Here is a 27712-nt window from a genome sequence, read left to right as displayed (position 1 = left end):
TGGCTTTTTCTTGTTGTGCTCTAAGAGAAATAAGGATTTCTGGGGAAGGTAATATCTTTTAATAGATCATCTTTTGGGCATAGAAGTTCTTCTCCTGGTCTAGGAAAAGGTGTTACCTATTTCTACAAGCTGTGCTTTGGCTCCATGCTTAGATCACAGTTGTAAAAGTACCTCCTACATGTTAAAAAAAAAAAAAATGTTGTTCTTTTAAAGGACTATAAGTATTCAGTACCTTAAATATGAAGGTCAGCCAATGAAAAGGACTACCATGAAGCTTCATTTGGATTTTAAACTCAGTGAACTGTGTGTGTCTTAAATTTTGTTTAGGGATCCCCAATCCTGAGCAGGTTTTATGTAGTGGACAGGAATCCCAACACAAACCTTAACAACTTGGGGCGGGGAGAATGTGCAGTGGAAACCAAAACTAAAAGAAACACGCACATCCATCATTTATGGAAATGCCATTTCCATCATTGCTAAGCACAGTGAGTCCACAGCCTTATTGCCATGTTAAAGGAAAATTTACTCTACTGTGATGTGCCAAAATAGTATTTAGGTGTCTGGGCTTCCAGGATATTGGTCATAAAATTAAAAGGTGTGTCAAAGCCTAGAGAATTATTTTAATGCATTTAAAGCTAATAAAAGGTGCAGTGTTCAGTCAGAACAATGTGTGTCATCAAAGCAGTTGGTAGTATCATCATCTATTAAGATTACCTGACACTTTCCATTATAGTACCAAGTATGCAGTTTGACAATAACTTCATGACCTCCAGCTCCCAGGGGTTACTTTTACTGTTCTGTATGTGTCCCATCTATTAAACTCTTTCAGAGAAAACTTCATCCATTTTCAAGAATGAGGAAAAATTTGTCCTTTAAGGGTAGTTTGATTCTTAAATATGTTTACCATTTCATAAAAAGGCTCTCTCTGTTTGGTCTTGACACTACAGAGGATTAGGAGACTGAATTGAGTCCCAGGAAAGAGGGAAAATTTTGGATGGGACCATCGGTGCATGTGACACTGATGAAATACAAACTAGGAAATGAAAGGACTTGAGTACGTGAAGCTACTCAGGTATCAGGGAGCAAGAGATTTGTTTGAAAAGGTGTGATTAGGGTTTAATAAAACAAGAAGACTAAAACTGAGATGGAGGGTAGAAAATGAAACTGGAGAAGCAAGGAGGATGGGATGAGGAGTCAGGGCATTTGGAAGACACAGTATGAAAGAAGTTTGAAGAGACAGCATACAAGGTATATGTTATCATGTCGTGAGAAGGGAAAACAGGTGCTGTTTCTGGGTCTCCAAGAAGGGGCCACCCTCCTGACCCTGCATGGGAATTCCATGGCTTACCCTCCTTCAAATGCCCTACTCCATGCAGATGGATGCTCATGGCCTCTTCACCTGGCAGCTGCTGAGGCATGCAGAAATCTCCCAGCCCCACAGCTCCTGCAGATTCAGCAGGGTGTCCCCATGATTAAACTTTGGAGTTTCTTCACATTATTAAAAAAAATAAGTAAGTTACACAAAGAGAAGCACTTTACATTGATATGGTTACAGAACTCAAGCATTTCCATGTTAAGTAATGCTAGCTTAAGGTTGCCTTTGTTGCCAGAATCTCACCATCTGAAAAACAGTGATAAAAGTCCCATCTGACAAGAGTATTGTGAGGATTAATTGGGTATGCTTTGAAAAGTGCTACACAGTTTTATCATGTATTTCTATTTATTTCACTTTTGAATCAAAAATCACAGGAATAAATTGGTGTGGCCCAAATGGGAAAAATATATGAAGCATTATCTACTTTCTTCTAAAGCCACATTACAAGATATTGAGGCTGAAAAAAAATTAAAGCACATGAAAGCATGTTTTGTTTTTTCACGTGAATAAATTGATTTTCCTATGCTGAAAAAAATGGAGGACTGTATGCAAATACAGGGTCCCTGACTTGCCTATCTGTTTGAAGACTAATCTGCATTTGAGTTTTTCTAGCCTCAAATTCGTCTTGTAAGAGCAGTATTTATTGAGAAGAACAAAAAGCAATCCACGTTAGGCATTTTAGCATATTCAGAAAGGAAATGTCAGGCAACATGAGGCAAAAATGTGTTTCCTTGTTTCTCTCTTTTCTAACTGAGTGGGGAAAAAAAATCACCTTGACATAGGGCAGTTAAAAGCTGGTATTCTGAGAGCTGTTAATCTATTGATCTGGTAGACAGTGCACTTCATGAAAGCAGTAAGTCAAATGCATGTTACCATCTCTGCCATATTTGGAACATTACCATTTATATTCTTGAAGTTCTGTTACCTTTTTGGTCAGCCAGCATTGTCCATGTGATTATGTGCTTATTGATAACAGTGGACCAAGAGCCAAAGCAACAGCAGTGTTTGTTCTTGATGGGAGTGCACAGAATTTCTGATGTTTCTGTATTTATGGGATCAAAATTCAGAGTAGCATTGATTTGCCAGGGCTTCTTATTTTAACAAGATATTACTTTATTTTATTATTTTGTTGGTGGTGAGGGAGACAGGGAACAAAAAAAAGGAGCTTTGGCATTGTTAGAGTTGCTTCCATAACGAACAGATTTCTTGAAAAGAAATGACTATACTGTACTTCCTTTGGCATGAAGAGTGGGAGGCTGGGATGCTGCCAGTGAGCCTTGCTCTTTGTAGCACAAATGTGGTGTTCTGCACTAGCATCTGCATTGCTGTGGACGGTATTTTCCTTTAAACTATTCCTTAGCTGCTCAGAATATGTCAGAGTAGGGTTTCCTTGGTATACAGGTTATGTTAATAGTTCATGAAATAGTTTCTGATTATTTACTGTCTTTAGAAGTTTTTTTAATCTCTACCATGATAAATAAATGAATAAATAAATAAATACATCTATTATATCTTTTAAGGAAAAAAAAAAGAATTGTGTTCTCCTGGTACAGACTTGGGCGTAAAAGTAAAATGTAGATATCACTGATATATACCAAGTTGTAGATCACAGTATGTACTTCATGCTGCCACTTTTTCAAGTGAACAGATAACTTTGCATTTTAGCATGCTTTGGTAGCTAAAAGGTATTCTTGCATTTCTGTGATTTCCATCATTTTCCAGATGATATGCTCAAGACCTAACTTACCTTTCCTCCAAAATAAAGTCAGAAGAGAAATATTATTAGAAGGATGACTTATTTCCATTGCCGTATACAAAATGAAGATGGTATAAGTCAAATTCTAGATGGACAAATGTTTTATCTTCTTCTTGTTCATACTCCTTATTAAAGGTAAATTATAAACAGTTTTAAAATGGTTAGTTAACACTTGGAAAGTTTTAAAAAATTGTTATGAATTGCAACAATATGTGTTCCAGATAAGTTAAACATATTAATAAAAGGTTAGTTAATTGTCGCTGATTATTATGGAATTAAAATGTTTTTTAAAAATCAAATTTAAAATCAATTATTAAGCCTTTCTAATACAAATGTAATGTAAGGGGAAAGCATTTGTCAAAAGAAAGTGCTGAACAAGTAACACAGAATGATTGAAAAATCTCAGTTCTGGAACAACAGTTTGATTTCTACAACAATTTAAAAGCAAAAACAATTAAGATGAAAAGAAAGAAGAGCATTAATCTGTGCAGAATAAATCTTGGGTATGTAAAAATGAGCATGATATTCATGTTCTCCCTACCCAAGAGAAAGAGAGCTTGACTTCTTTATCCTCAGCATGGCTACAAGGCGAAAGTATGAACTTTTGCCTTTTAAGTACAAAAGATTCCTGAAAAATGTCTAAATCCCAGAGGAGTGTATGAGAGGTGACAACCAACCCCCCTGTTACCAGGCTAATGGTTCATCATCCTGCTGGTAGGGCTAACACCTGAGCCTGCTCAGAAAAAGGTCATCCAAAATCCTACCCTGCTTCTACATTTATACGTCCTGAAGCACTGAGCTAAGCACTTAGGAAAGGTCCAGATTTCAGGTCTGAAATGTATGGTGCCCTATTCATCGTTTGAATACAGCTGATTGGCATGCTCTTTAAAAATATATGCAATGTTTAGAGGAAGGCATCTTTTGTAATTGGGCAGGAAATCAGAGCTCATACGCAGAACCAAGAGTCCCATGCTCAGCATTCTCCTCGAACCATTTCATGGCCCTAGGGAGCTCCTTCCCCAGGATTACACCCCAAGCCCCACCACAGGGCACGCCATGGTGTTTCACAGGGCTGTGACTGGTTTGATACAAAGTCCTGGGCTCCCAATCTCAGAGCAGCTTGTGAATCTTGTGCTAGGGAGATGCGGAATGAGAGGTATTTACAGGGAAGGGAGCAGGGCTGGAAGCCTCCCCAGGCAGCACGTCTCTGCAAGGGAACTGAGTCATGCTCCCTTTCTGTTTGCTAACTCTCTGCCCATGAATTGTGCATTTCTTTGCACTCGGCAAGTGGCACAGCTTCAGCTATGACTCCCACCGCAATTTCGCTTTTAGCCTGGTTGCTAGGAGATGGTAGCACTGAGTTCAGGTCCCTTCCTTGCCACAGCTAGCAAAGACCTTGCATCCCAAATTTGACTCCTCTTCACTGTGTCTTGCCACAAGAAGCCAGAACTCAGGTCTCCTACCTCAGCCACGTGCTCCAGCAGCCAGGCTGGTGCACATCAATGTGCTGCATCCTTGCTGTGCCCTCTGGCCCGACTCTGCTGTGCTCAGCTATAAGCTCAGTGCACCAGCTCTGCAATAAACTCACTGCTGTGTTTTCACTTGAATGGCTAGAGGGCCTCTGGAGCCCAGCAAATCTGTGGGTCCCAGAAAGTTGGATAAAGAAACAGGGCCTGAGATATTCTGTTGAGCCATGGGCTGGCACTACGTGGCTGTACAGTGATTCTTCTGGAGACATCAGTACATTTCTTGCTAAAGATGGGTCAGATGGTGTACGTGCAGTTAGATATTTTGGCAGCTTCTGGGAGTTAGTCCTCTTTGCACTGTACCCTTTGAACACAGTCCAGTCCTTGATAAATTTGGTGAAAATCCCTTGCTGCTCTTTATGACAATAAAATGAGGCCCTGAGTGAGTCTACGGCATGAAATGTCATCTAGTTTTAGAAATAAGGGTAGAAGACATCTCAGCCTTGACAGTGTTAAGGATTTGGATGAAGATTTCAGCTTGGTCGTGAAGACAGAACTTTACTGTAGAGCTTATAATTTTTTTCTCATAGAAAATAATACTTTTTCTTTTATAATGGCATTTGGAGATTAAAGGCATATGATATTAAAGTTGAATTCCTGGCCAAAAAAAAAAAAAAAAGCATTGCAATTTTAGCTCTTTGTTTAAGTCTATTATTGTTTAAGAAAACACAAAGGAGACCAGTTTGGCCAGCTCTCTAAAAAATGCAGAGCTTAGCCTCCACTCATATTAGTGCTCAATAGACCCCATTCTGATTGTTTATGGAATTAATTATGTGATGGTTCAGTATTCTGTATTAAATATTAAAAGTTTATGTTAATAATATATGTTCCATTTCATGAGTCATCTCACTTGAGCCCAAGTCTTTTTAGCCAATAAAAGAGACAGGGATATCTTCATCTCAGAAAAGTTGGTGACATCTTATTTGAGAGATGGAACTGACTAATGGTAATGGGAAAATTACTTCAAAACATGTTTAATTTGACACAATCTGGGCACTGTTTGAACTATTTGATCCTTCTGTGTTGGTATATACATTGTTATTATATATATATATATAAAGGTTTGTAATATTTTATATCATTTTTAGTAACTTTGGTATATTTAGCAACAATAAAGAGGTAGTACAGAATCTTACAAAAAGGGGGAGATGATACAGATTGTTGTTCAGTTGAATACTCTGAAAATGTCTTCAAAAAAATCTTACCTGTGTTTTATAAATATGATGATCCATACAACCATTTTATTCGAAACTACTGACATATATTTTCATCACATAATGAGTAGAGTCAGGCTTATTAAAAAAAAAAAAAGTCTACAAGTTAAAAAGAAACAAAGAAGCTCAAATACAATTGCAAGCTAAATCAGAAATTCTGACGCTTAAATCCCTCAGTGGGCTGAGCAGTCATTCACTGATTGTTTTCCTTGTTTCCAACTACTAAAACACATTAAATCTTTTTTTTTCTAATGTTTTTCCCTTCCCCCCCCCACCCTTCCACCAGTGTCATAACTAAAGTTGCTACTGGGGCATTCTGTGATCATGAGTGGAGGTGTGGTGCTCTCAGCAGTAGATACAGCAAACATAGATGGAGAAATATACACTTTCTTCTGAAATGGGATTTCCTGTAGGGGAAAGTTGTGGGGCTGTTGTGCTAAATCCTGTTCAATATTTTGCTATCATCTACGAGGTAAATAAGGAGCATGAGAGGAACTCATAGTGTACAGTCACTGCCTATACACGAGGCTACAAATACTTACAAACCATGTTTGCAGAGGCATCCTTACCACTTGTGTGGTAAGTACCATCCTTGTGTGGATGGTTGCTCATTCAGCCTTCTGCAAACACGGGAAATGTGGTTGCATTCTGTTCCTCTTTTCCTTCTGTCATTTCTGAGGCTGGTACATGAAGAAAAGGAGTTGGTGCATTCTGTATTGGTTTGTTTTACTGAGAAAGAGATGGTTCTTTGACTCAGAAGGGTCACACCCGTAGTCAGAAAACAACGGCTTCCTTCTATCCTTTTCCATGCTATATCTACACAGAGTTGGATTTTGCGGGAGACTGAGCTCTTCAGTATGAGAGGATGCCTCTTCCTCTTTGAGAAACAGCGTTATTGGCTAGTGGAGCACAAAAAAAAAAAAAAAAAAAAAAAAGGTCTCAAATTTATGGGAAACGTATTCTTGCGTTTTTACTTTGTATTTTTTCAGCTGATATTCTATCACAGACACATATGTGCTTGATTGACATGTATTAAAATTTTATGAAAGCAATGGATGGGAAGTCTTAACAAGGGAAAAGACCCTCTCATGCAAGACAAAATGTGACAATAATTCAAAACCTTTCATTGTTTTTGCAGGATGAGGCTGCTTCAGCTGACAAACAGTACAAACAGGAGCCAGCCCAGGTCACTTACTCAACATCAGCTGTTTCCAGCACACAGGAGGTGTTGTACATCAATGGAAATGGGACCTACAGTTACCATAGTTACAGAGGGCTCGGAGGTGGGCTGCTAAATCTCAACGATGCTTCTAGCAGTGGTGAGTTTCCTTCCTTACAAAATATGCCTGTGCGTATATGTGCTCATGTGTACATTTCCCCTGCTGTACAGAAAGCTAGTCCGAGGGGTTCGATATCCATGGGCTATTATCAGATAATGAGCAGGGACACAATCCTGCAAACAGTGACTGCTGAGCAAAATGCTTGTTCACTGCATGCTAGTCTCATTTCGGTTTCAAGGGACTGATTCACAATAGGGTGAGACTGAACCTGAAGTCCCTAACAAAGCAGAACATCAAAAAAAAAAAAAGCTGGGTTAGATCTTCTGCAGATTTGCATGACTTTATGGGGACATACCCTGTTATTATTGTCCTCTCCTTTACTGATCACAAAAGGAGGCCATTAGTATCTTTGTGACTGGAGTTTGAAAACACTGAGCTCCATATTTTGTGAAGGAAATGAATTGGCCTGGATTTCTCACGTGGTTTCTCTGGATGCTTTAATTTACACCAGATAAGGATCTCGCATGACAAGTGTTAAATGAGAAATCAGCACATCTATTTATACACTATGCTAAAAATGGTGCAAGTAATTATGTGTCACCGTGAGGTTATATGCCCATCTGAAAAACAAAATAAACAAAACAAAAAGCAAAACAAAACAGCAACAAAAAAAAAAACAATAAACACCTCAGAAACAAAAAGGATCATTTGTTTAAATAATATTCCTTTCTTACATTAGCAAACAAACAAATGTATGTGAATTGTATCATTTGTTTGAAATGGTGCCCGTTACTGATTTCATACAAATTCAGAGCAAAGGAAATGGTTTACCCACTCTGATAGGAAGAGTATTGTCTGTCTGTCAGAGAAAAGTGATTGCTCTGGAAGACTGAGGGCCTCTTGCCTCCAAGAACAGTATTTAAAAAGTGTCTCAGAGGACAGAGAAATCCCTGGGTTGTTGTCCTGGCTGATTCCTCACTGGTTGAGGAGTGTGATGCTTCAGGTACATGGACTGGCTTTGGCAAGACAATAATTGTTCATCTACACCCTCAATTTTCAACATGCTAAGCAATTTTCAGAATGCTACCAGGGTTGCAGCCTGCAAAGCGTTAGTGGTGTATGGTGTACTGGCGACCTTCACCTCTGTGAATGACTTACATAAAATTTTCTATAGGCTTAGAAAAAGATAATATTTTAGTTTTCAAAATTCTTTGACTTAAAGAGATGATTACAGTTGTTTCTACATGCATGAAAAACACTTCTGAGATATTGAATATGATCTCTGATCAAACATTTTAATAAGAGTAAGACAGCCATGGAAATCTGTTTTCCTGGGAAAATGTACAAGAACTTTCAAATTGCCTTTTACACTGTGGTCAGAGAATGTCCTAATCAGTTCCTGCTGAAAACAGTTGGTGTTTGCTCTTTCATCCAAGTAAGAGCAGGATTAAGCTTCCCATATGACTTGTTTGTCAGCAGAAGCCATCAGAATTGCCCTTTTTTACATAATCCTAAACTGTGAAGGAATCACAACTGTTTTGAATCCTTCTTCTTCCCTTCAAACCTTTTATACAGGACACATTTTTGTAACTCCTACTTTTCAGTGGATTGTAGGATTTAGACAAAAGTATTTTGTGTCTCTTCAATATGCACTTCAATTTTTGAAAATGAGGTACAAATTTGACATCAAAAATTAGTTTTGCTTTCTGATTAGAAGCAACATTTTCTTCATATCTTTAATGCAGAGGACTCTAGTGCTTTTGTCATGATTAAAGTTCAAGACGGGTTTTGTAGGACAAACAGTGGTTATCCCACAACTACCAGATGATGCACAACTAATGCAGCCAGGTAACAGTGCAGTGCACTGTACTCCTCTGCATAGCACCGCTGGGGTGAAGGGACCAGAGGATGCTGATGGTTTGCATACTGATGTATGCCAAAACATTTTTTCTTCCTTGCCTTTCCCTACTTGCACTGGAAAATAATCCTGTCTGTACTTTTTTTTTTTTTTTTTTTTTTACTTTGGGAGACTAGTAAATCACTGCACCTCTTCCATGTGGTTATGCATTGTTGAAGCATTGTGCAAAGGTGTACGTCTTCTCCATAGGGATCTCATAGGATCCAAAGCACATGAGATGCACAAGCCAAAAGTCTACGTGCTAGCATTTGGAAACCAGTTGGTGATGCTAACAGTCTAGCTGGCCACTCATTTGTGACCCACCTGCCATTTCACGAAGTTCCTTACGGAAGTTGTGGAATGGGAACTCCGTCAATTTCTTAGTCTCATTGACACAAAAGCAACCAGTAGCTAAACTGATTTACTCTGGGCTATTGAGTGTAAAGTACTCTGGCTCCATTAGCTGGTTTCCCTATTGGACAAATGGGAGGATTTGGGGGCCAGTTCCTAGGGATTTGACCATCATCTCTGACATGTCCCTGGATATTTGTTTTTTCATTTGTGGGTGGAGTTGCAGTTGAGAGGGGTAACAACTTCCCTCCTCACAGGGACCTCACAGGGTAGTTGTTTGCAGTCATTATTATGTTTCAGGGACTCTCGTTCCAAACATACACAGGATAGTTCTTTGTGAATTGTTTTCAGGACCTAAGAAGTGATTTTAAGAATGCATTTCCTCTTCAATTTAGTAACTCATCAAATGCTTTTATCACCTTTACAAACATTCACCTAGTGTAAAGATAAATATACACCTCAGTCAGGATGTGTGTATAAACAAATACAATCTGGTTTACATATCTGCTAAGACAGGAAAAAGGAAGAGAAGTTGCAAAAGACAGCTAAATCTTGCTGTTTGAATTTTTATTTCTGGACATTTCCCCACAGTAATATAATGACCATGTCCAATAGCTCTCCTATCTAGTAATCCAACTGATGTGTGTGTTTTAAATGCTGTGACTCATTTACTTTGGTTATTTCCTCCCCTATAAAGTTCATCTCTACTCCGCTCCCATCTGAAATACTTAGGTATCTGCTCACCCAACGGTTCTGTAGGTCTGGCTCAGGGACCTCTCTGTGCCTGCTCTTGCAGTGCTTCCCTCCTCAGTCTGTCTTTCCACATGGCCAATTACAGAACCATAATTATCTCCTTACACAACTGTATGGGGTGAGCCTTCATGCAACTGCTCAATATGAGCTAGCAGAATGCAACAGCTTGTACAGTGACCCTTCCTTTCTTGTAGTCAGGGGAAAAACAAAACAAACAAACAAACAAACAAAAAACAGACAAAAAAAAGGCAGGAAAAGGCTTGGTCTTTAACCATTAAGGTCCTTTTTCCCCTGTGTTTAAAACATCTAGGCCTAGCCAGCTCAACTTGAAAGCTTCACCCCATCTGCAAGAAATCTATGGGTTGACAGAGCCTCTGTCAGCCTGTATACAGGCTGAGGAGAGGCCTCTGGGCAAGTAGCCCTTGACGATGTAGACGTTCAAGGAGAACAGCTTATTGAGAAGCATGGATTTCCATGGCTCTAATTTTTTAAGGCTGAGGCAGTTCCTGCTACAGAGGTGAAAAGAAAAGCCCAAGGGTGGGGTGAGTGCAAATGACATTTGCTTGCCAGCCCCCAGCCAGCCACAAAGGCTTCAGCTGGCCCCATTCCACCGTACCTGGCATGAGCCTGGACGGACGCCCAGCTCAGGGACAGGAAGATGAGTACAGGCAACAGACTGCTCTGCTGGGAGCAAAATCTCTTGTTGCCATCGTGAGCCGTCAGAGTCCCTGCCTGCTGCTGCCTCAGCCTCTCCTGGCAGAAGTGGGATCCCCCCAGGTGTTTCTGTCTAACAGGTCATAGTCCACGCTCTCCTGGTGACTACCAGCTGTCAGGGCTGGCTTGTCTGAGCCTGGTTCTCCACAGCTACTTTGTTTCCTGAGGTCCATTTTCTGTAAGAGGATGTGCAGTGTGTTTCTGCTGCCTTTGAAGGGCCTCCTGGAGCTGATCTGTGGGCTGTTCCTTCTGCGTTGTCCTCTGGTTTTCTAGGCAGAAATGTCAGTCATTTCCCTTTGTATGTGTAAAAAGAGAGATTGTGTTTCAGACTGAATGGCAGACTGGCCTTGTCAGACACTCCCTTGTATCATGACATGACAAAGCAGCTGTTCTGTCCCCTTTTCTCTACACAGATCTGCAGCCGCCCTCTACCACAGCCGCGAGTCAGCACTGCATCCCAGGCACCACAAACGTCCAGTCCCCTTCCAACTCAGGTGAGTCCTCCCAGTGAGTCCCAATAAATTCACACTGCAAGCAAATCCCGAGCCCTGACAGGCTGTTTTTGTAGCCCCCTTTCCCACAAGCAGGCCTGAAGAGTGTGGCCTGTCCCTGTGGGGACAACATATCCCTGTTGCACAGCCAGTAGCTGCTGGACTCCTGTCACACTGCTCACGTCTCCCTGCTGCACCAGGAGGACTCTGGTCCCGAGGCCATTCTCCACTCCGTCCACGTCCAAATGGGCCTTTCTGGTTCTTCAGGATCCTGCAGAATCTACCACATCAACCAACTAGCCCAGGCTGCAGGACTTTTGCAGAATGGGAAGCCCCCACTATATCTTGTACACAGTCCAACTTAACCTCTGTCACTGTTTGTTACTAATAAACAGTCTAATTAATTGCAATCCCTGGCACAAATGTTGGTTCACACAGTTAATTTTGCTCACTGATCCCTCGATTCTTTCTAGACCATGTTGTGCTCCAAAACTGAAGTTACTGTGGTGTAGCTACTGGACCAGCAGAGGTCTGCATGAGCGGGGCAGCTACGTTCATTCTGAGCAGTGCAGTGCATCCCTAATGAAGATGAAGAATTATAGAGTCATAGAAACACAAGGTTGGAAAGGACCTAGGATGAAGGCTGCTGAACCTCAATGTTCAGCCTGGCTGTGCTGCTCTGGGGCAGGGAGAGCAAGGCTGAGCACTTCAGTCCAGTTCTTCATATGACAGTAGAAAGTAGTTATTTCACTGCTCTTTTGTGCAGTTTAGGTCAGAGATGCACGCAATTGCCACAGGGCTTGTCGGCTCAGTGGGATACAGGTGCATTAGGTGGGCTGAAAGGTTAGATAAAAGTAGAACATACTGTGTGCATGACGAACAGGGCTGTTAAATTTATCAGCTATAACGTTATACAGAAGCATGTGCTGTTCCAAGCATTGCTCACAGAATGCTGAGGGGTATAAGCCCCACCTGCTTCCTTCCCTTTAACCCACACTACATTTGCACACATGCAAAGAGAGTGTGTTTGACACTAGTATAGGCAACAGGGAAGTCATGTGTAGGAATTGCGGGTACTTATCACAGCTGAAATTGTTATGTAGACTCTCTTTTGTGAGGTTACAGTATCTGGGTGCAGGGTGCAATTTCCGTGTGCCTCGCCAAGCCTGTATGCATTCATGTACTGAAATGCAGGGGATGGTCAGGTGTAACAGTTTTTAGAGGGTGATGTTGCTGGTAACAGTGATGAGAGAATTCACAGGCATCTATGTCTCAAATTTGACAGTTTTATAATGCAACCTTCATGGTAACATGAGGCATGCGAGAGAAAATTGCTGTTACGTCTTTTCTTTTCCAATCTTCCCATTATGCATTCTTATTTTCCTTGTTTATAACTTTGACAAGCTTTAACTATTTGAATTGAAGTTTTCCATCCAGAAGTTAGCTGCAGGGTGAATATTTCTGAAGTTGTTTCATTAAAAGCAATTTAACCAAAGGTTATTGGGAATGCATGTCATTTATCCGATGTGTATATGAGGAGCTCCAGCACCTCTGTGAAATGTCCCAGGAACATGCTTGGTAGGGGAAGCTGCCATGCATCTGGGGACTTTTCCTGCTCTGAGAAAATGGGCTCAAATTTGGCGAAGTTGTAACCTTCTGTAAAATCTTGAACATTCAGTAGAGGCTTCTTGGCAATAAAGTAGGAGAAAAACAGTAAAGAGTCCAGCAGAGCATATCCAGTATGCAGCTAATTCTTTAACTGCTGCATATTCACCACGACATGGATGGCCTTAATGTAGGGGGTGAACAGTATTTACCTTGAGGTTGCTCTCTCCAGCTTTTCATACTACTGTACTACTGCACAGTTTTCTGTGTTCTCAGTGCTATCCTGCAGACATCAAAGTGGAGATAGAAATAAAAGACAAAACAGCTTATTTCTAGTACAGGTGGAGCCTGGAGCATGAAGAGACAAAACAAGACTGATGGCGTTAGGAACCTGGCAGAGTGTGTTATTCCCATTTCAAAAAACAACAAAATGTGTTGTTGGGAGAAATTAAATGATTTGACCTATGTTGTGGCAAAAGTGGTAGTTTCCCTCTGTGAAATACTTGCTGAATTTTTTATTAAGATCATCCCCACATTTCTGTCCCCCCTTCCTCCTCCTCCTCTTCAAATTATTGGCCACATGGTATACGCAAGTATTATTCTGCTCCCACCATAGGAACTGGGATGAAATATCTGTGGCTTAATTGGACAATATCTTACTTTTCTACCTTAGCACAAAGTTCAGTAGACAGTCATTCAAGCCAGATGGGTGTATGCCATGTAATCCTTTCATTGAAAAGCAATGTGTTTGCTGATTGTTGAAAATGCATGATGCTCAGTGGCTATAGGCATTTCTGTGTTTTCACATCTCTTTCCTCAGGCAATATACATATTATATATATATGTACACATATTTCTGCTATTTAAATTAGCTGAAAATGTGTTTCCCAGAGGGAAAGGTGTAGGAGGGAGAAAGAAGCTTAAAAGGTCCAATTCATTAGTCATTGTTTACTTGATCTGAGATCGCTTGGCACATAAAACAATAGTTTTAGGCACATCTGTTCTGTTTGGAGGCAGGAGAAGAACAAGAAACATTGACAGATGCATAATATCAAAATAAAACATTCCTGCAATAATAAATACATCTGATTTGGGAAAAGTAACATGCTTTGATAGTTGTTTCTACTTAATTTTATTGGAGTAGATGAGAATCAAGTACAATATTCACTTCTTCTAAAGCCACTCATAGGAAAAAAAAAGGGGGGGAGAGGAGAATGGATGGCATAGAAAGACGCATGAGAGATTTCAAAGCACGGGCAAATGTATTTCCATGCAATGCTACAGGCTTGGGGCAGAGTGGCTAGAAAGCTGTGCAGAGGAAAAGGATCTCTGGGTGCTGGTTGATGCTTGCCTGAACATGAGCCAGCAGTGTGCCCAGCTGGCCAAGAAGGCCAACGGCATCCTGGCTTGTATCAGGAATAGTATAGCCAGCAGGACCAGGGAGGTGATCATTCCCCTGTACTCTGCTCTGGTGAGATCGCACCTCGAGTACTGCGTTCAGCTTTGGGCCCCTCAGTACAAGAAGGGCATCGAGGCCCTGCAGCATGCCCAGAGAAGGGCTATGAAATTGGTAAAGGGCCTCGAACACAAGTCCTGTGAGGAGCGGCTGAGGGAACTGGGGTTGTTTAGTCTAGAATCACAGAATCATTGAAACATTAAGGTTGGAAAAGACCTTCAAGATTATCTGGACTGACCATCACCCTAACACCAATGTCACCCACTAAACTATGTCCCTAAGAGAAGAGGAGGCTCAGGGGAGACCTGATTGCTCTCTACAGCTAACTGAAAGAAAGGTGTGGGGAGCTGGGTGTTGACCTCTTCTCGCAGGTAACTAGGGATAGGACTAGAGGGAATGGCCTCAAGTTGTGCCAGGGGAGGTTCATGTTGGAAATTAGCAGACATTTCTTCTCAGAAAGAGCAGTCAGGCATTGAAACGGGTTTCCCAGAGAGGTGGTGGAGTCACCTTCCCTCCGGGTGTTTAAGGAAAGGTTGAACATGGTGCTTGGGGACATGGTTTAGTGGGTGATATTGGTGGTTGGGGGATCATTGGACCAGATGATCTTGGAAGTCATTTCCAACCTTAATGATTCTATGCTCCTATTTTGCTATAAATAGGTTTCAATGTTTTTTTATATCTTTGCTGAGAGAAAGGTTAGATGCTTAAACACATACAGCTTAAAAAATATTTTTTCTATTCTCATTTATTGTATGCAATAGTGGTAACCATTCTGAGAGTCATTGGCATATTTCTTATTCATTTATTTCAGCAGTTGTTAATTATAAGACTGGTAGCTATCCAGTGACAACACACAATTCTTAAGGGATTTTTGCTGAGAGAGTTGGTACTGTCTGAACTATCAGTACAGTACATCCATGTCTGACCCATATTTTGGAATTTGATATAAATCATGTTGCTAATGAGTAGTGTGTGAGACTATAACTAGCTCCATTTAAGTCTTGCAATTTACAGGAAAGCCATTTGTGCCACAGCGTATTTAATGGCAGATACTACCAGCAGCTTATTTGATAAATGATTGTCTAGCACACGGAGAGTGGGTTTTTAGAGTTTTCCTGTTCAGCTTGATTTGGTTCCAACAAGAACCATTTCACCTCACAAGGGAAATTAGGTCTATGTTACTGGACAGAGGTGGTGAATGTGAAGTATTCCTGAGCTAAAGCATCAATCAGGTGGCTTGTCCAAGAGGCAGAGGAACAGTACCTCAGTCTTCAGAAACAGTATAAAAGAAAGGATCTGTCTCAGGAATGTGTTTAATCCACAGTTTAAGAGAACGTTGTGAAGCTATAAAAATTGGGAGGTGACACTTATGAGTTATAACAGTATGCACGAAGAAAAATAATTAAAAATATTCTGTCTTCACCTTTGCAATGTACGCTTAATCTTTGCTTGAACACTGTGGAACCTGATAATGTTTGCATTCAGGATTTTAATTGTCCTGAAGTACTCTAGGATGGGAAACAATACATTAAGTCATGCAGTATCACCTTGGAGGAACCCAACACTGCAAAATTTATTGCCAAAAAATCGGATTAGGCTTTCCTTCTGTTTAAAGATACATTCGCTTGTTCCTGTGAAGACTGGCTGTTCAATAAATACTGTTAAACATATGAAGAAAATACTTCCGCTTAAAGTAAGGACAGTCATTAAAAGAAACAGGGTATAAGCTGTTCGGCTTTCTCCAGATTTATTCATCTGTAGTGATGGCTTCTGGAGACAGAGGTATATGAAGTGTCCACAGTAACCAGTTATTTTAAGAAGCATTCAGAATAGCTGTGATTTATTTGCCTGGATAAAGAAACGTGGTGGATATTTATTAGTATGCTTTAGGTTCATGTCTTTCAATAGCTGATTTGCACAAAAACAGGGAAATCTATACTAGAAGAATAAGATGCATTTATTCCTTATCTCCTGAAGGACCAGGTATGACTGATGAAGCTACAGATAAGGCTAAAGCATTTTTAGTAGAAAGCAGTCTAAGCAGCCTTTAATAATCAGTAATATTGCCAGTAAGTGTCTATCATAGCTATTAAAAGCTGAATTCAGTATAATATATCATGTGGTGAGTCTCTGAGTAAGGTATTGTCCCAGATATAAAGCTTGTCCTGTCATAAACAAGCTTTGGAGGTGAGGCGTAGGGGTCACGTAACAAAATTAAAAGAACTGAAATCCTTATCCCCACATCGAGCATGGCTTGTCCTCTTTCTGTTCAGCTTTCTGCCAGCCCATGCAGCTTCTCTGCCTGGGAAGGCACTGGCATATTCACTATCCTAAAGCCATAGCCAAGAACACATTTCTGTATGTCTGGATTTCTTTGCTTTATTGCTCAGGGGGCTTTTCTTTGAGGGGAAGGGGAACAACACTGTTACTTGTTAAGAACTTAAGGTAGGAGTTGCAGAGTGAATGAAATCCTATTTTCCTACTATATAGAAATAAAAGAAATAACAAATAGTTTGAAGTATAAGGGCTATGTTAAAATCTGAGATTTCACATTTCTTATGTATACAAGAGCTCAGTATGCAACAGAAGTCTCCCAGACCAAGAGAAGTTTTGGGCCCTGATGTTTTTTTTGTGAATGCAAACCACACATTTGTCTCAATTCTTAGCTGCACTTGCACAAAACTATTTCCAGTTCCTTCAGAGATTCAAATAAACATATTCCAAAGAGATGAAAACAAAATAAACAAACAAACAAACAAAAAACCACACTTTCTTCATGATAGTTAAATCACCACTTCTAGGAATAGAGGGCCAGTCTTTCAGTTTGAGTACATCAGTGTGACTCTATAGCCTTGTGAGGAATCACACAGACTTATGCATGCTGGACATCTGGTCTTCACCTAGTTTTCCTTTCAGAGTGGTGCTTTTACTGTGTGTCTTTTATTTTTATAAAGAAAACCTCACAAGTGTAAGCAAGAATGCTTCTATACATTTTCAAATTATGAGTGAAATAATATTCTGTTCAACCACTTAAAAATATGGATTACAAAGGAAAAACAAACAAAAAAAAAACCCTACAGTTTCCTTTCAGAAAAAGATGCACTCTGCCACAGCAGCTCTGTTGTGCCCTATATTGTGTGTGTGTTTTTGGCTCTGACATGAATGAGAATCAAGGAAAGAGCATAAAAGTTAAAGCAGGTTCACCTGGAGCACAGTGCCCTCAATATGTCAGTGGTAGCTCTTCCACTGCTGCCTCAATAAATATAAAAGTCTTTAATGGCTTATTACAACCATTCAGTCCAGCTGCCTTTATGATGTGTATACCCCTCTTGCCTGTGCCAGGTTAAGGTTTTATTTGGAAGCATCCTCTGAGCTTCTTCACACCGTGATCATTTCCCAGCAGTGTGTGGTCACACTGAAACAAATTCATGTAGGATGATTGTCCTTTTATTTATCCTTTGTACACTGGAAGTCATTTAAAGTCTGTTCATTTACGCCAGTGTAAAACTGGATAATACAGTTGTAAGGCTAAGTGGTGTTCATGCTAGTTGCGTAGTGGGAAATAGGAAGATCTAAGAGGACCCTTTCTCTTTGAGTAGTTTCTTTTCATAGATCCAGCTCTACTTTCATTCACTCGGGGGGGAGATTTTCATTAACTTCAGTGCATGTGGGGACATGGCAGTCTTGACATCCTTTGTGGTCTCAGATGTATAGTTGCATAAACATAAAAGAAAAATAGGTAATGTTTATGACCGGATTTTCAGCTTCTAGAAATCAGTGCAACTCTTTCCACTAGCACTTAAGCTAGCAAATGTTTTTGTATGTTGTGATTCTGATGGAATTATTTAGGAGGGTCTCTGGAGTATAAATTGGTGTGTTTGGTAGTTGAATATGCTAAATTATAAAATTATCCCAGTCTCTTTAGGAAGTCTATCCACAGTGGTGCCAATCCTGGGAAAACTTTTGGCACTGAAACACATTTTCCAGATGAAAGTCAACAGTTAGATTTATCTCATAGGAAAGCAAAATACATTGCTGGGGATAACTTGATCCCAGTTTTCAGGAGAGTATTAAGATTAAGATCAGGTCAGGCTGATCTTCTGCCTGCCAGAAGTATAGATTTGCTACGCTGTCAAAATGAATAAACAGTGTTCCTCCAGATTTCCACATAATGAACTGCTTCATAGGTATACTTACCATCTGTATCCTTCCATGTTAAAAAAGTCCTGAATCCAATTCTTCCTGTCCAAATCTCCAGGCAGAAAAAAATGTATTGTGTTAAGTGGAAAATGCAAACACCTCATCAAAGCACCGTATGTCTTAGATAATAACTGTGGTCATGCTACCAGGGAAATTCCCCACAAAGCTGAACTTCAAGATAGCAGGTGGTTTAGTCAATGGCAGTAATCTGCAGATTGCCCTCAGGAGTTCTGTCTTCTGCAGGCAGCATACATGGTCTGGAGAATATTCTTTGATGAGAAGTGCTAGACATAGTGGTACAGCAAGGAAGCTGCCAATGCAACATGGTGATTGCTGCAGATTCTCTTGTCAGTGTTCAGACCTTACAAGATCCTTGCAAAATATTGCCAGCTGTATGCAGCCCACAAAAAAAATGGTAGTGTATTACTTACTAAACCCACCAGATTCCCACTGACCTCCTATCGTTCACAAATAACGATTTAAATAAAAGATCACAAGGGCTATTTAAAAGATCACATGGCATAAGGACTATTTAAGTGAAAGACCATTTATCTACCTCAGTAAGTGATTCACAATCTGGCCATGTGCTAATTGAAGCTCAAAAAGCTGTGAAAATAGATATCTAGAGAGCGTAAGCTTGATACTCTGGGATAAAAAAAAAAAAAAGAAAAAAAAAAAGTGTGCAGATTGCCATGAGGGCTATGACGGCAGCTGGAGCTGGGGGGTGCGCAGGAGATGAGCTTTCTGCCTGCTCACCAGCATCAGATCCCCGGGCAGTTTTGGGGGGCATACAGATAACACTGTTGGGATACCCCTCAGAGGCTGGCAGTGGACTTGTGTTATGTCAGCTGAATTTTAGGGGCTTCTGTCGTATGTAAAAATAAATCACTGTGGTTCCTGTCAAGGGAATGGTAACTGAACAGTTGTTGCTCATATGTGCTGCTTCTTACCGGCACTCAGCTGAGAGCAGGTTTTGCTGCTGTGGTTTTGTATCTACAAACCTGTGGCGGTGAAATGTCTTTGGCAGAGGGATCTGAACCTTCTCATCTTTTCCTTTGTTATCTGCAGGTCCAACAGATCTCAGTATGAAGAGGCAGTTAGCAACCAGCTCTGGATCCTCCAGTAGTACAAGCTCTAGACCCCAGCTGAGTCCGACTGAGATAAACGCAGTGAGGCAGCTTGTGGCAGGGTATCGAGAATCAGCCGCATTTTTATTGCGTTCTGCAGATGAACTGGAAAACCTTATTTTGCAGCAGAACTGAGTCATGTGAACTACACACTGGCCTGGTCTTATCTCAGAGTTTCCACTAATGACATTTTGATTTCGCAGAGCACACACTTCAGTTACTGCACAGTCTTTTAGGAGAGTTAATTACCATAATGCCACACTGTTCTTGATCCATAAAGTGATGTGTTAAGGTGCTTCAAGTGAACTTCGACCTCTGGTATTTCTGAGGTACTTTACTGTGTCCAGCCTATTGCTTTTGTTTTAGTGTGTCAGCATAAATATCGAAAAAGTGGCTAGAAATTAACTCGTTCTAACAAGTGGAGGAAACAGAAGATGCTGTGATGGTTTTTAAAAAAATAGTTCAAGATCCAAGTGCAATATTAGTGGAATGTGATACTGACTCATTGGACTTAAAGCTGCAGTATATGGCAAAACGTTGCCAAATGTCCTGTTGCTACAGGGCACAATTGCAATTAAAAGGATCTTGTATTTTAAAAAAATGTAATTTTTATAAAAAACAAAACAAAAGATTTTTGTTTTCATTCAAGATTTTTCATTTTTACTTTGGTAAACTTTTTCACTGGTCCTGAAAATGTTTTGAGGAGCTATTGTAAGTCCCCCCTTCCTCTCTTGAACCCCTGACTGTGCCCTTTTACCCAACTTCATATTCTTTCTACAACGAGTAACTCTTGATGCTGGATAATTCTTCCCCCATGTACTGTAAATTGTCATCTATGGAATACCTTCCAAAGGAAGCATGCATTTCCTGCATTCATACCATTCTCAACTCCATTCTGTAATATATTGCAGCTTTATTAGCAATTAATAAAGAGTTGAGGGTTTTTTAAAAAAAAGACATATCATTGAGAAAAAAATAAAAAGAGAAATTGATTTCTTATGGTGAGCTCATCTAACTCCATGATCACTGCTGCTGTCCTATACAAGTCCCTCTAGTTGTGATTGGATGTAGATGGTGAATGTTAAGAGGTTGCAAGTGACAATCTGAAAATTTGCACTCGTGTGTATTTATTTTGTTTTCCTTAATTTAAACAAAATTCTAATGGAGGAAGGTCACTGACACTTCTGGTATGATTTGTATAATTCCCAGGCCTAGCTAAAAAAATGTACAAAAATGTAAATGGATGCAGCTGCAACTATAATAAAACTTTTCTCTCCCCTCCCCCACTCTTCCCAACCCCTCTATTTCTTATTTTATAATATTGATTACACATTAATGGTGTTTTCTTTGTGCACTACGGCAGGCTTATTTTTAAGTATATAGAAGAGGTACTTTAGTTTATGCTTACTGTACTATCTGTTCTGTTGTTTAGCTTTTGTTGAATAACAAGTTTCTTGTGCATTCCTAAATTTGCCTTATTTCATGTACAAAATTTTATGTAATTCCATTTTTGACAATGAGTTTAAGGCATCAGTGATATTTTATATCTACTTGTTACATATAGTTTTCCAAGTAATGACTGTGATTGTGACCAAGTAATGTGCACTTTTTCTTGTAACTGTGGACATTGCTATGCTTTTTTTTCTCTAGTGTTTCTAGAATTACTGTTGCTTACAGTTATGTAAAAGAAAAAGAACTTTTGTGATACTGTTGGTGAATATTAATGTGAAAAAGCCTATGAAATATGAGTATTTTGGAGGTACATAGATACACAAACATCTCTAAGTTGTGGACTGATGTTCACATATTTAAATGAGAATTCAAAACCTGAGGGCTGGAATCATTTCCTCTGTTTTGTTTGGGTAAATAAACAGATTTCTGTGTTTAAATACATGATTGTGAAACATTATAACATTCAAATTGACATAGCATTTAAAGCTGTAAATATTATTCTCTTTAAACAGGAAAAAGAGATTTCCAGTCCAATTCATGCAGACAGCCAAAGCTCATTTCTCAAAATTATTGAGTAAATCCAGTAGGCTTATCTAGCTGAAGCTTTGTTTTAATGAGGAATTTCCTCAATAAGAGCAGAAGCGTGTGGTCCATAAATCATGAGATCTGAGTCACTAACATTTTATAGCAGTAAGTTGGCTGGAGGCAACACCATTTTGCTACTCTGCATTTATGTTTAAATATCTATTGGGTGCCTTTTTAAAGGCACTTATTCTTGGATATGAGAATGCTGTTGCAATTTCTTATTAACTGTTACCCATCATTTGACAGATGCATTTGCTTCTTAGATCTCACCATGCTTGTGAAATCCTGTAGCTCATCTACACCACAGAAGTGTGGTTCCCTCTACTTCTGTCTCTACGGGCATTCAAAAGTCTTTTAGGAACCAAGTGCCTTTTTCCTCTCTTCCACGTTCAGATAACTACATCTTATTCTGTCTCTTGCTTGTCAGGAGGGGATGAAGCAGGTACCTTGTGCCACGCTGCTGTGTTGTCTTCAGCCAAAGAACAGCTCTGGCACACATTTTCCTCAGAGAAGAAGGGTGAAAACTGTGCTTAGGTTTCCAAGTTTCCTTAGTTCTGTTTTGCAGGGCCAGTATGCCTCAAGCTGCCAGTTAAGCAGCAACCAGCAGTTTTTTCCAAGAGGCTGTTTGCCAGCCAGGAATGCTTCTCAGCTGGGCAGCCTCACTGCTTTTTAAGCCACCCTGCTAAATCTAGATAAGGACAATAGGCTAGAGGAAGAGGGGGTAAGAGATTTAGATCAGTGTTCTACCATCTGACTCCTCTTTCCTCTCCACCAATCCTTCCTTCTCTTGAGAGAAAAGTAAGAAAGTTGCAGATCACCATGTGACCTTCAATGCCTGTTGCTAGTCTTTCCTTTTTCCTGCTCCACCCTTAACTTACCTTAATAGTTCCCCAAGTGTGACTTCTATACCACATCCTCTTCTGGCTGTCTTCTTTGAAAATTTTAAGGCCTTCCTCAATTATAGGAGCAATTTACATCTGTCTCTAAATGCTCAAAGAGATACTTAGCTTTCAGCCCTCAAGTGGTTTATCTGTGCCATATTCCAGCAAGCTAATGGGATTTTTACTCTATAGCTGCTTCCACCTCTGAGTACATTTTTTTTTCATCTCCTCTTTAAAGCAATCACGGATTCAGCTATAATTTTAACTTTCTGTTCTATGAGTATACTGAAATTCAATCCCATCCAGTGAGGGAGAGACAATAAATCTCAGTCCACTTCTGTGTGTGCAGATATAAACCAGACATCACAATTAAGTTTGCCCTCTTGGATCTAATATAGCTCTCAGAGCCATCTACTCTCTGCCTGCCTTGAGCCTCCTAAGGAAGAAAGGGCTCAGGTGGGGAAGAACTCTCTTGAGCCACAGGCTGAGTCAGCTATTCAGAAATAAATTCAGAGTTATTTCTTTTCCCTATCCACATCTTCTGTAACCAATGCCTACTCACCTCAGGCTAAATAAATTTTGCTGTTAGGGTAAGGTCAATCCCTTCCAGTACAGGCACATCCCTGAGTATTCCTGTCTAAGACTGCCTTCACAAAAGCATTATCCTTACATTCAGTATCATTATTGTACCAGTCCTTCAATTAATGCATGCCTCAGTACACCTCATCAGTGCGGGCTGTAGGTGTTGGTCTGCCTTGACACGGCCTTACATCTTCCCAGCTATCCTTCAGGTTCCTTGGGAGCAGTCCTGTAAGACCTTCAGTCTTCCAGGGAGTTTCTGGAAAGGGTGGTTTTCATTGATAGGACAAGCAACTGTGGGTAGCAGTTTTAGAAACAACCTTAAGTTGTGGGTAGTAGACAATCCCACCAGTTTGGTAACTTACTGGATTTATTTACTGTATTTGACATTGTCAGCGGAGAAACTGGAGCCAGAATTCATGAAAAGAGATCTGGGGTCAAATGGATTCTTCCAGGTTGGCACCTTGCTCCTTGTCATCAAAGAACACCACCGTAACAGTCACGATGATCATGAGTATCAGAAGCTCCAGAAAACCAGTGCATGGGTAAGCAAGTGTTTGACAGTTCAAAAGCTGTCCATCCCTTATGGAGAATCTTCTGAGCGAGGAAAAATAGATGAGCATGTACATGATCATAGCTATAAAAATAATCAGAAAGCAACTATACTGAAGGAATTAGATATTCTTGTTGTAATGATCTGTGTACTTGCTGACTACCTTTTAAGGGGAGGTAAGTTTTGTGAAACACTGAAACACGAAGAAAATTTGTTTTTCTCAAGTTCCTATCCCTGTGTTAAAAACTTACTATAAACTTGTTAAAACACCTCTCAATTTGACTCTGAGAGGCTCTGCAGACATTCATAGGGAAGATGTATATTTTTTTTTCTATGTACAGCAGATCTAAATAGAGGCTGGAGTCAGAATTTAGCCCCGACAGCAACCACTATTGAAAAACAGTTACCAGCACATGAAAATGAATTGTGAAATAATGGCACAAATCAAGCAATTGACTGGTTACTGGAGTAAGTATAGAAGAATATAAAATGGCTGCACTGGACAAGACTGATCTTTCACTTACCCTTGTATCCTGGCTCTGACAATAAATAGAACACATAAAGATGTAGCAAAAATAGCAATACAGAAGAACAGAGCAATCATAAAGAAATGTCTTCTAAATATATGCCCATGACCTTCAACAATTTGAGGCTATCATAGGTTGTCCCTGGCTGCAGGTATAATCCCACCCTGTTTGTTGCTCTCTCACTCCTCCCAGCAGGATGAGGGAAAGAATAAGAAGGGCAAAATCGAGAGAGAAAAAAGAAAAGAAGAAAAGAAAAGAAAAGAAAAGAAAAGAAAAGAAAAGAAAAGAAAAGAAAAGAAAAGAAAAGAAAAGAAAAGAAAAGAAAAGAAAAGAAAAGAAAAGAAAAGAAAAGAAAAGAAAAGAAAAGAAAAGAAAAGAAAAGAAAAGAAAAGAAAAGAAAAGAAAAGAAAGAAAAGAGAAAAGAAGAAAAGAAAAGAAGAAAAGAAAGAAAAGAAAAGAAAAGAAAAGAAAAGAAAAGAAAAGAAAAGAAAAGAAAAGAAAAGAAAAGAAAAGAAAAGAAAAGAAAAGAAAAGAAAAGAAAAGAAAAGAAAAGAAAAGAAAAGAAAAGAAAAGAAAAGAAAAGAAAGAGAAAAGAAGAAAAGAAAAGAAGAAAAGAAAAGAAAAGAAAAGAAAAGAAAAGAAAAGAAAAGAAAAGAAAAGAAAAGAAAAGAAAAGAAAAGAAAAGAAAAGAAAAGAAAAGAAAAGAAAAGAAAAGAAAAGAAAAGAAAAGAAAAGAAAAGAAAAGAAAAGAAAAGAAAAAGAAAAGAAAAGAAAAAAGAAAAAGAGAGAGAAAGAGAGAAAAAGAGAGAAAGAGAGAAAATAAAAAAAGTGGGTAGTGTTTAATAATTGAAGAAAAAAAAAGAACAAAAAAAAATGATGGAAAGGAAATCACTCACCACCTCTGATCAGCAGACTAGTCCCTGAGCGATGACTACTCTGGAAAAGCTTCCTCTTGGTCTTATTGCTGAGATTGGCATTATATGGTATGGAATATCTCTTTGGACACTACAGTTCAGCTGACCCAGTTGTCCTCTCCCAGCCCACCCCTTGCCCACCTACTTGCTGTGGGTGGGTCACAGTGGGAAACAGAGAAAGTCTTGATGCTTTCTAGACACTGTTCAGCAATAGCTAAAATGTTCATATGCTACATCTGATGCATTTTTAGCCACAAATCCAAAGCACAGCACCATATGGGCTGCTGCGAAGAACAGAACATCATGGGTTGGAAGGAACCTTAAAGATCATATAATTCCACCCCTCACACTCCACTATGGGCAGGGACATCTCCCCCCAGACCAGGTTGCTCAAAGCCCCATACAGCCTGGCCTTGAACACATCCAGGGATGGGGCATCCACAGCTTCTCTGGGCAACCTGTTCAGTGCCTCACCCACCCTCATAGTACAGAATTTACTCCTAACCTCTAATCTAAATCTCCTCTCTTTTAGTTTTAAACCGTTCCTCCTTGTCCTATTACTAGCTGCCCATGTAAAAAGTTGGTCTCCAAGGAAAGTTAACTCCATCCCAGCCAGACCCAGCACAGAGGCTCATGAACTTCCTGACCCATAGGATGTCTACGTCATTTGGAATATGAGAGTATTGGCCAAAATCAGGAATCCATTGTGCTATACTCTTTCCAAACATAGTGAGACATCATGTTGGCCTGAAAGCACTCCTATCTACATGGATACCAATGCGTAGGAGGAAAAAAACAGGCAGAAAAGGCAGGCGAGTTGCTTGAGGCCATGCAATCTGTGAACGCCTGAGCCAGGTCCCTTGACTCCTTTCCAATATCCTGTCCCAATAAGCAGTGTTCCAGATGTGCCAAGTACAGAATGTAAAGTCCAAAGATTGAATTCTGTTTTTCTAGTAAGCTGTCCTCAGGACTGGATCAAATGTTGGGGAAGAGGATGCAGAAATGGTTTTATACTCTAAACCAAATAACCCATTTAAATCTCTCTTACACTGCTGAAAAAAAATGGAGCACAAAGGAGCTGGGAAGACTGTAAAATTAACAGCTGCTTTATGAATAGAAACTTTATGTTGCACCACCTAATTCAGTTAATTTCCCTGAGTATGAAGAAAGATTTTTTTATGCAAAGTTTTTTGTTCCCGGTTCTAACAACGAATGTCTGGAAACACAATAGAAAAGAGTTCTAATTATTGTGACTACATATATAATTTATTTTGTAAGTATAGCTTTGCTGTGGTAAGCCGACTTTAAAATTATGGTGTAAGGAGAGTTGAGAGAAGGATCTGGTCTACCTATTGTGTGTAGATAGGATTGTCCATGTTTTGCCTGAGAGTCTAAGTAACCACTGACTCAGCGAGGGGACGGATCACAGGAGCTAATTAAAAAAGAAACAGTGTTAGAGTTTTCAAGGTTTTGTAGAAAATATTTTTAATTGAAGTTCTTTTTTTAAAGCTTCCCTGGAAACTTAAATCACATAAATTTTTGCTTTTTCCTGCAAGGATGCTGTTTTATTATTGTAGGGTTGCTAATCAGTTCTTGGTTTTTTTTTTTTTTTTTTTTCAGTCACAACATAGCAAAACACTCATAGCAGGAAAAGCACTAGGATTTTATTTATTTATTTATTTAATAAAGCATAAGCATTTTTTATATTATTATTATTATTATTTCCAACATCTCTGTTTGACTTTTTAAAATGAATTTTATTTGTGCTTGCAAATTCAGAGTGCTGTAGCGCCACAAGTTTGACCTATTTATTTTCTCTCATCTTCTGTAGCAGGGAGGGAAGGATTTGTTATATGGAGGAATGGCTTCTAGCTGAGAAAAGTTCTTACTGCCCTAGCCAGCAGGAAGCTTTATTGGCATTCATTTGCTGCCCTTGATACTTGAAAATTGCAAGCTACAAAGCAAGCTTCACTTGCAGATCTGTTCTCTAATAATTAGCACAGGCTAATTTTTAAAACTTTTTTTTTTTTCAAACACTTTTCAATAAAAACATTTAACTATTAAAAATAAATTACAGACTAATAGCAGTCTTTAATGTCCTACATATAGTTGTGGTACACATTCAGAAAACCTTAATAATCTCTGTGCTGAAGTACAGAATCATATGATTGCTCCTTTTTAAATTATTATTAGTGGAGTAGGAAGAAACAGTGAAGAAAAGACGAGGGAATTTAGGAAAGAAGAAATAGGGGGGAGGGAAGAAACTCTTCAGCAGTTCAGATGAGAGTTTTTTTACAGTATAAGGAGTCCAGATTTCTACTGCTGTGTGGGCAAATCTGTACAGAGGAAGTCCACCTTTTAATATGGACAAGTGGGTCACAGAAGATAGCACATGCCTGTCTACTGTCCATGCCAATTGCTTTGTCACTCTGTTACCTTACAAACATTATGCTGATGAAGGGCTTGAAATCAAGCT

The 27712-nt window shown here is 39.5% G+C and overlaps 1 protein-coding gene across 6 annotated transcripts in view; it reads left to right on the top strand.

Moving 5' to 3' along the window:
- Positions 1-20335, top strand: part of NOL4 (nucleolar protein 4) — a 189963-nt gene extending 169628 nt beyond the window's left edge. For all 6 annotated transcript variants that reach the window (XM_013184980.3, XM_048046575.2, XM_013184979.3 and 3 more), the window contains 3 exons: positions 7010-7190; positions 11280-11360; positions 19687-20335. In XM_013184980.3, the coding sequence (XP_013040434.2) occupies positions 7010-7190; positions 11280-11360; positions 19687-19880 (456 nt within the window). In that variant the 3' untranslated portion in view covers positions 19881-20335. The remainder of the gene's footprint in view (positions 1-7009; positions 7191-11279; positions 11361-19686) is intronic.
- Positions 20336-27712: the final 7377 nt, after the last annotated feature.

This window comes from Anser cygnoides, chromosome 2 (genome assembly GCF_040182565.1).
Source record: "Anser cygnoides isolate HZ-2024a breed goose chromosome 2, Taihu_goose_T2T_genome, whole genome shotgun sequence".
Classification (NCBI taxonomy): domain Eukaryota; kingdom Metazoa; phylum Chordata; class Aves; order Anseriformes; family Anatidae; genus Anser; species Anser cygnoides.
The sequence above is the reverse complement of the archived record's forward strand: the minus strand, read 5'-3'. Positions and strand labels throughout refer to the sequence as shown.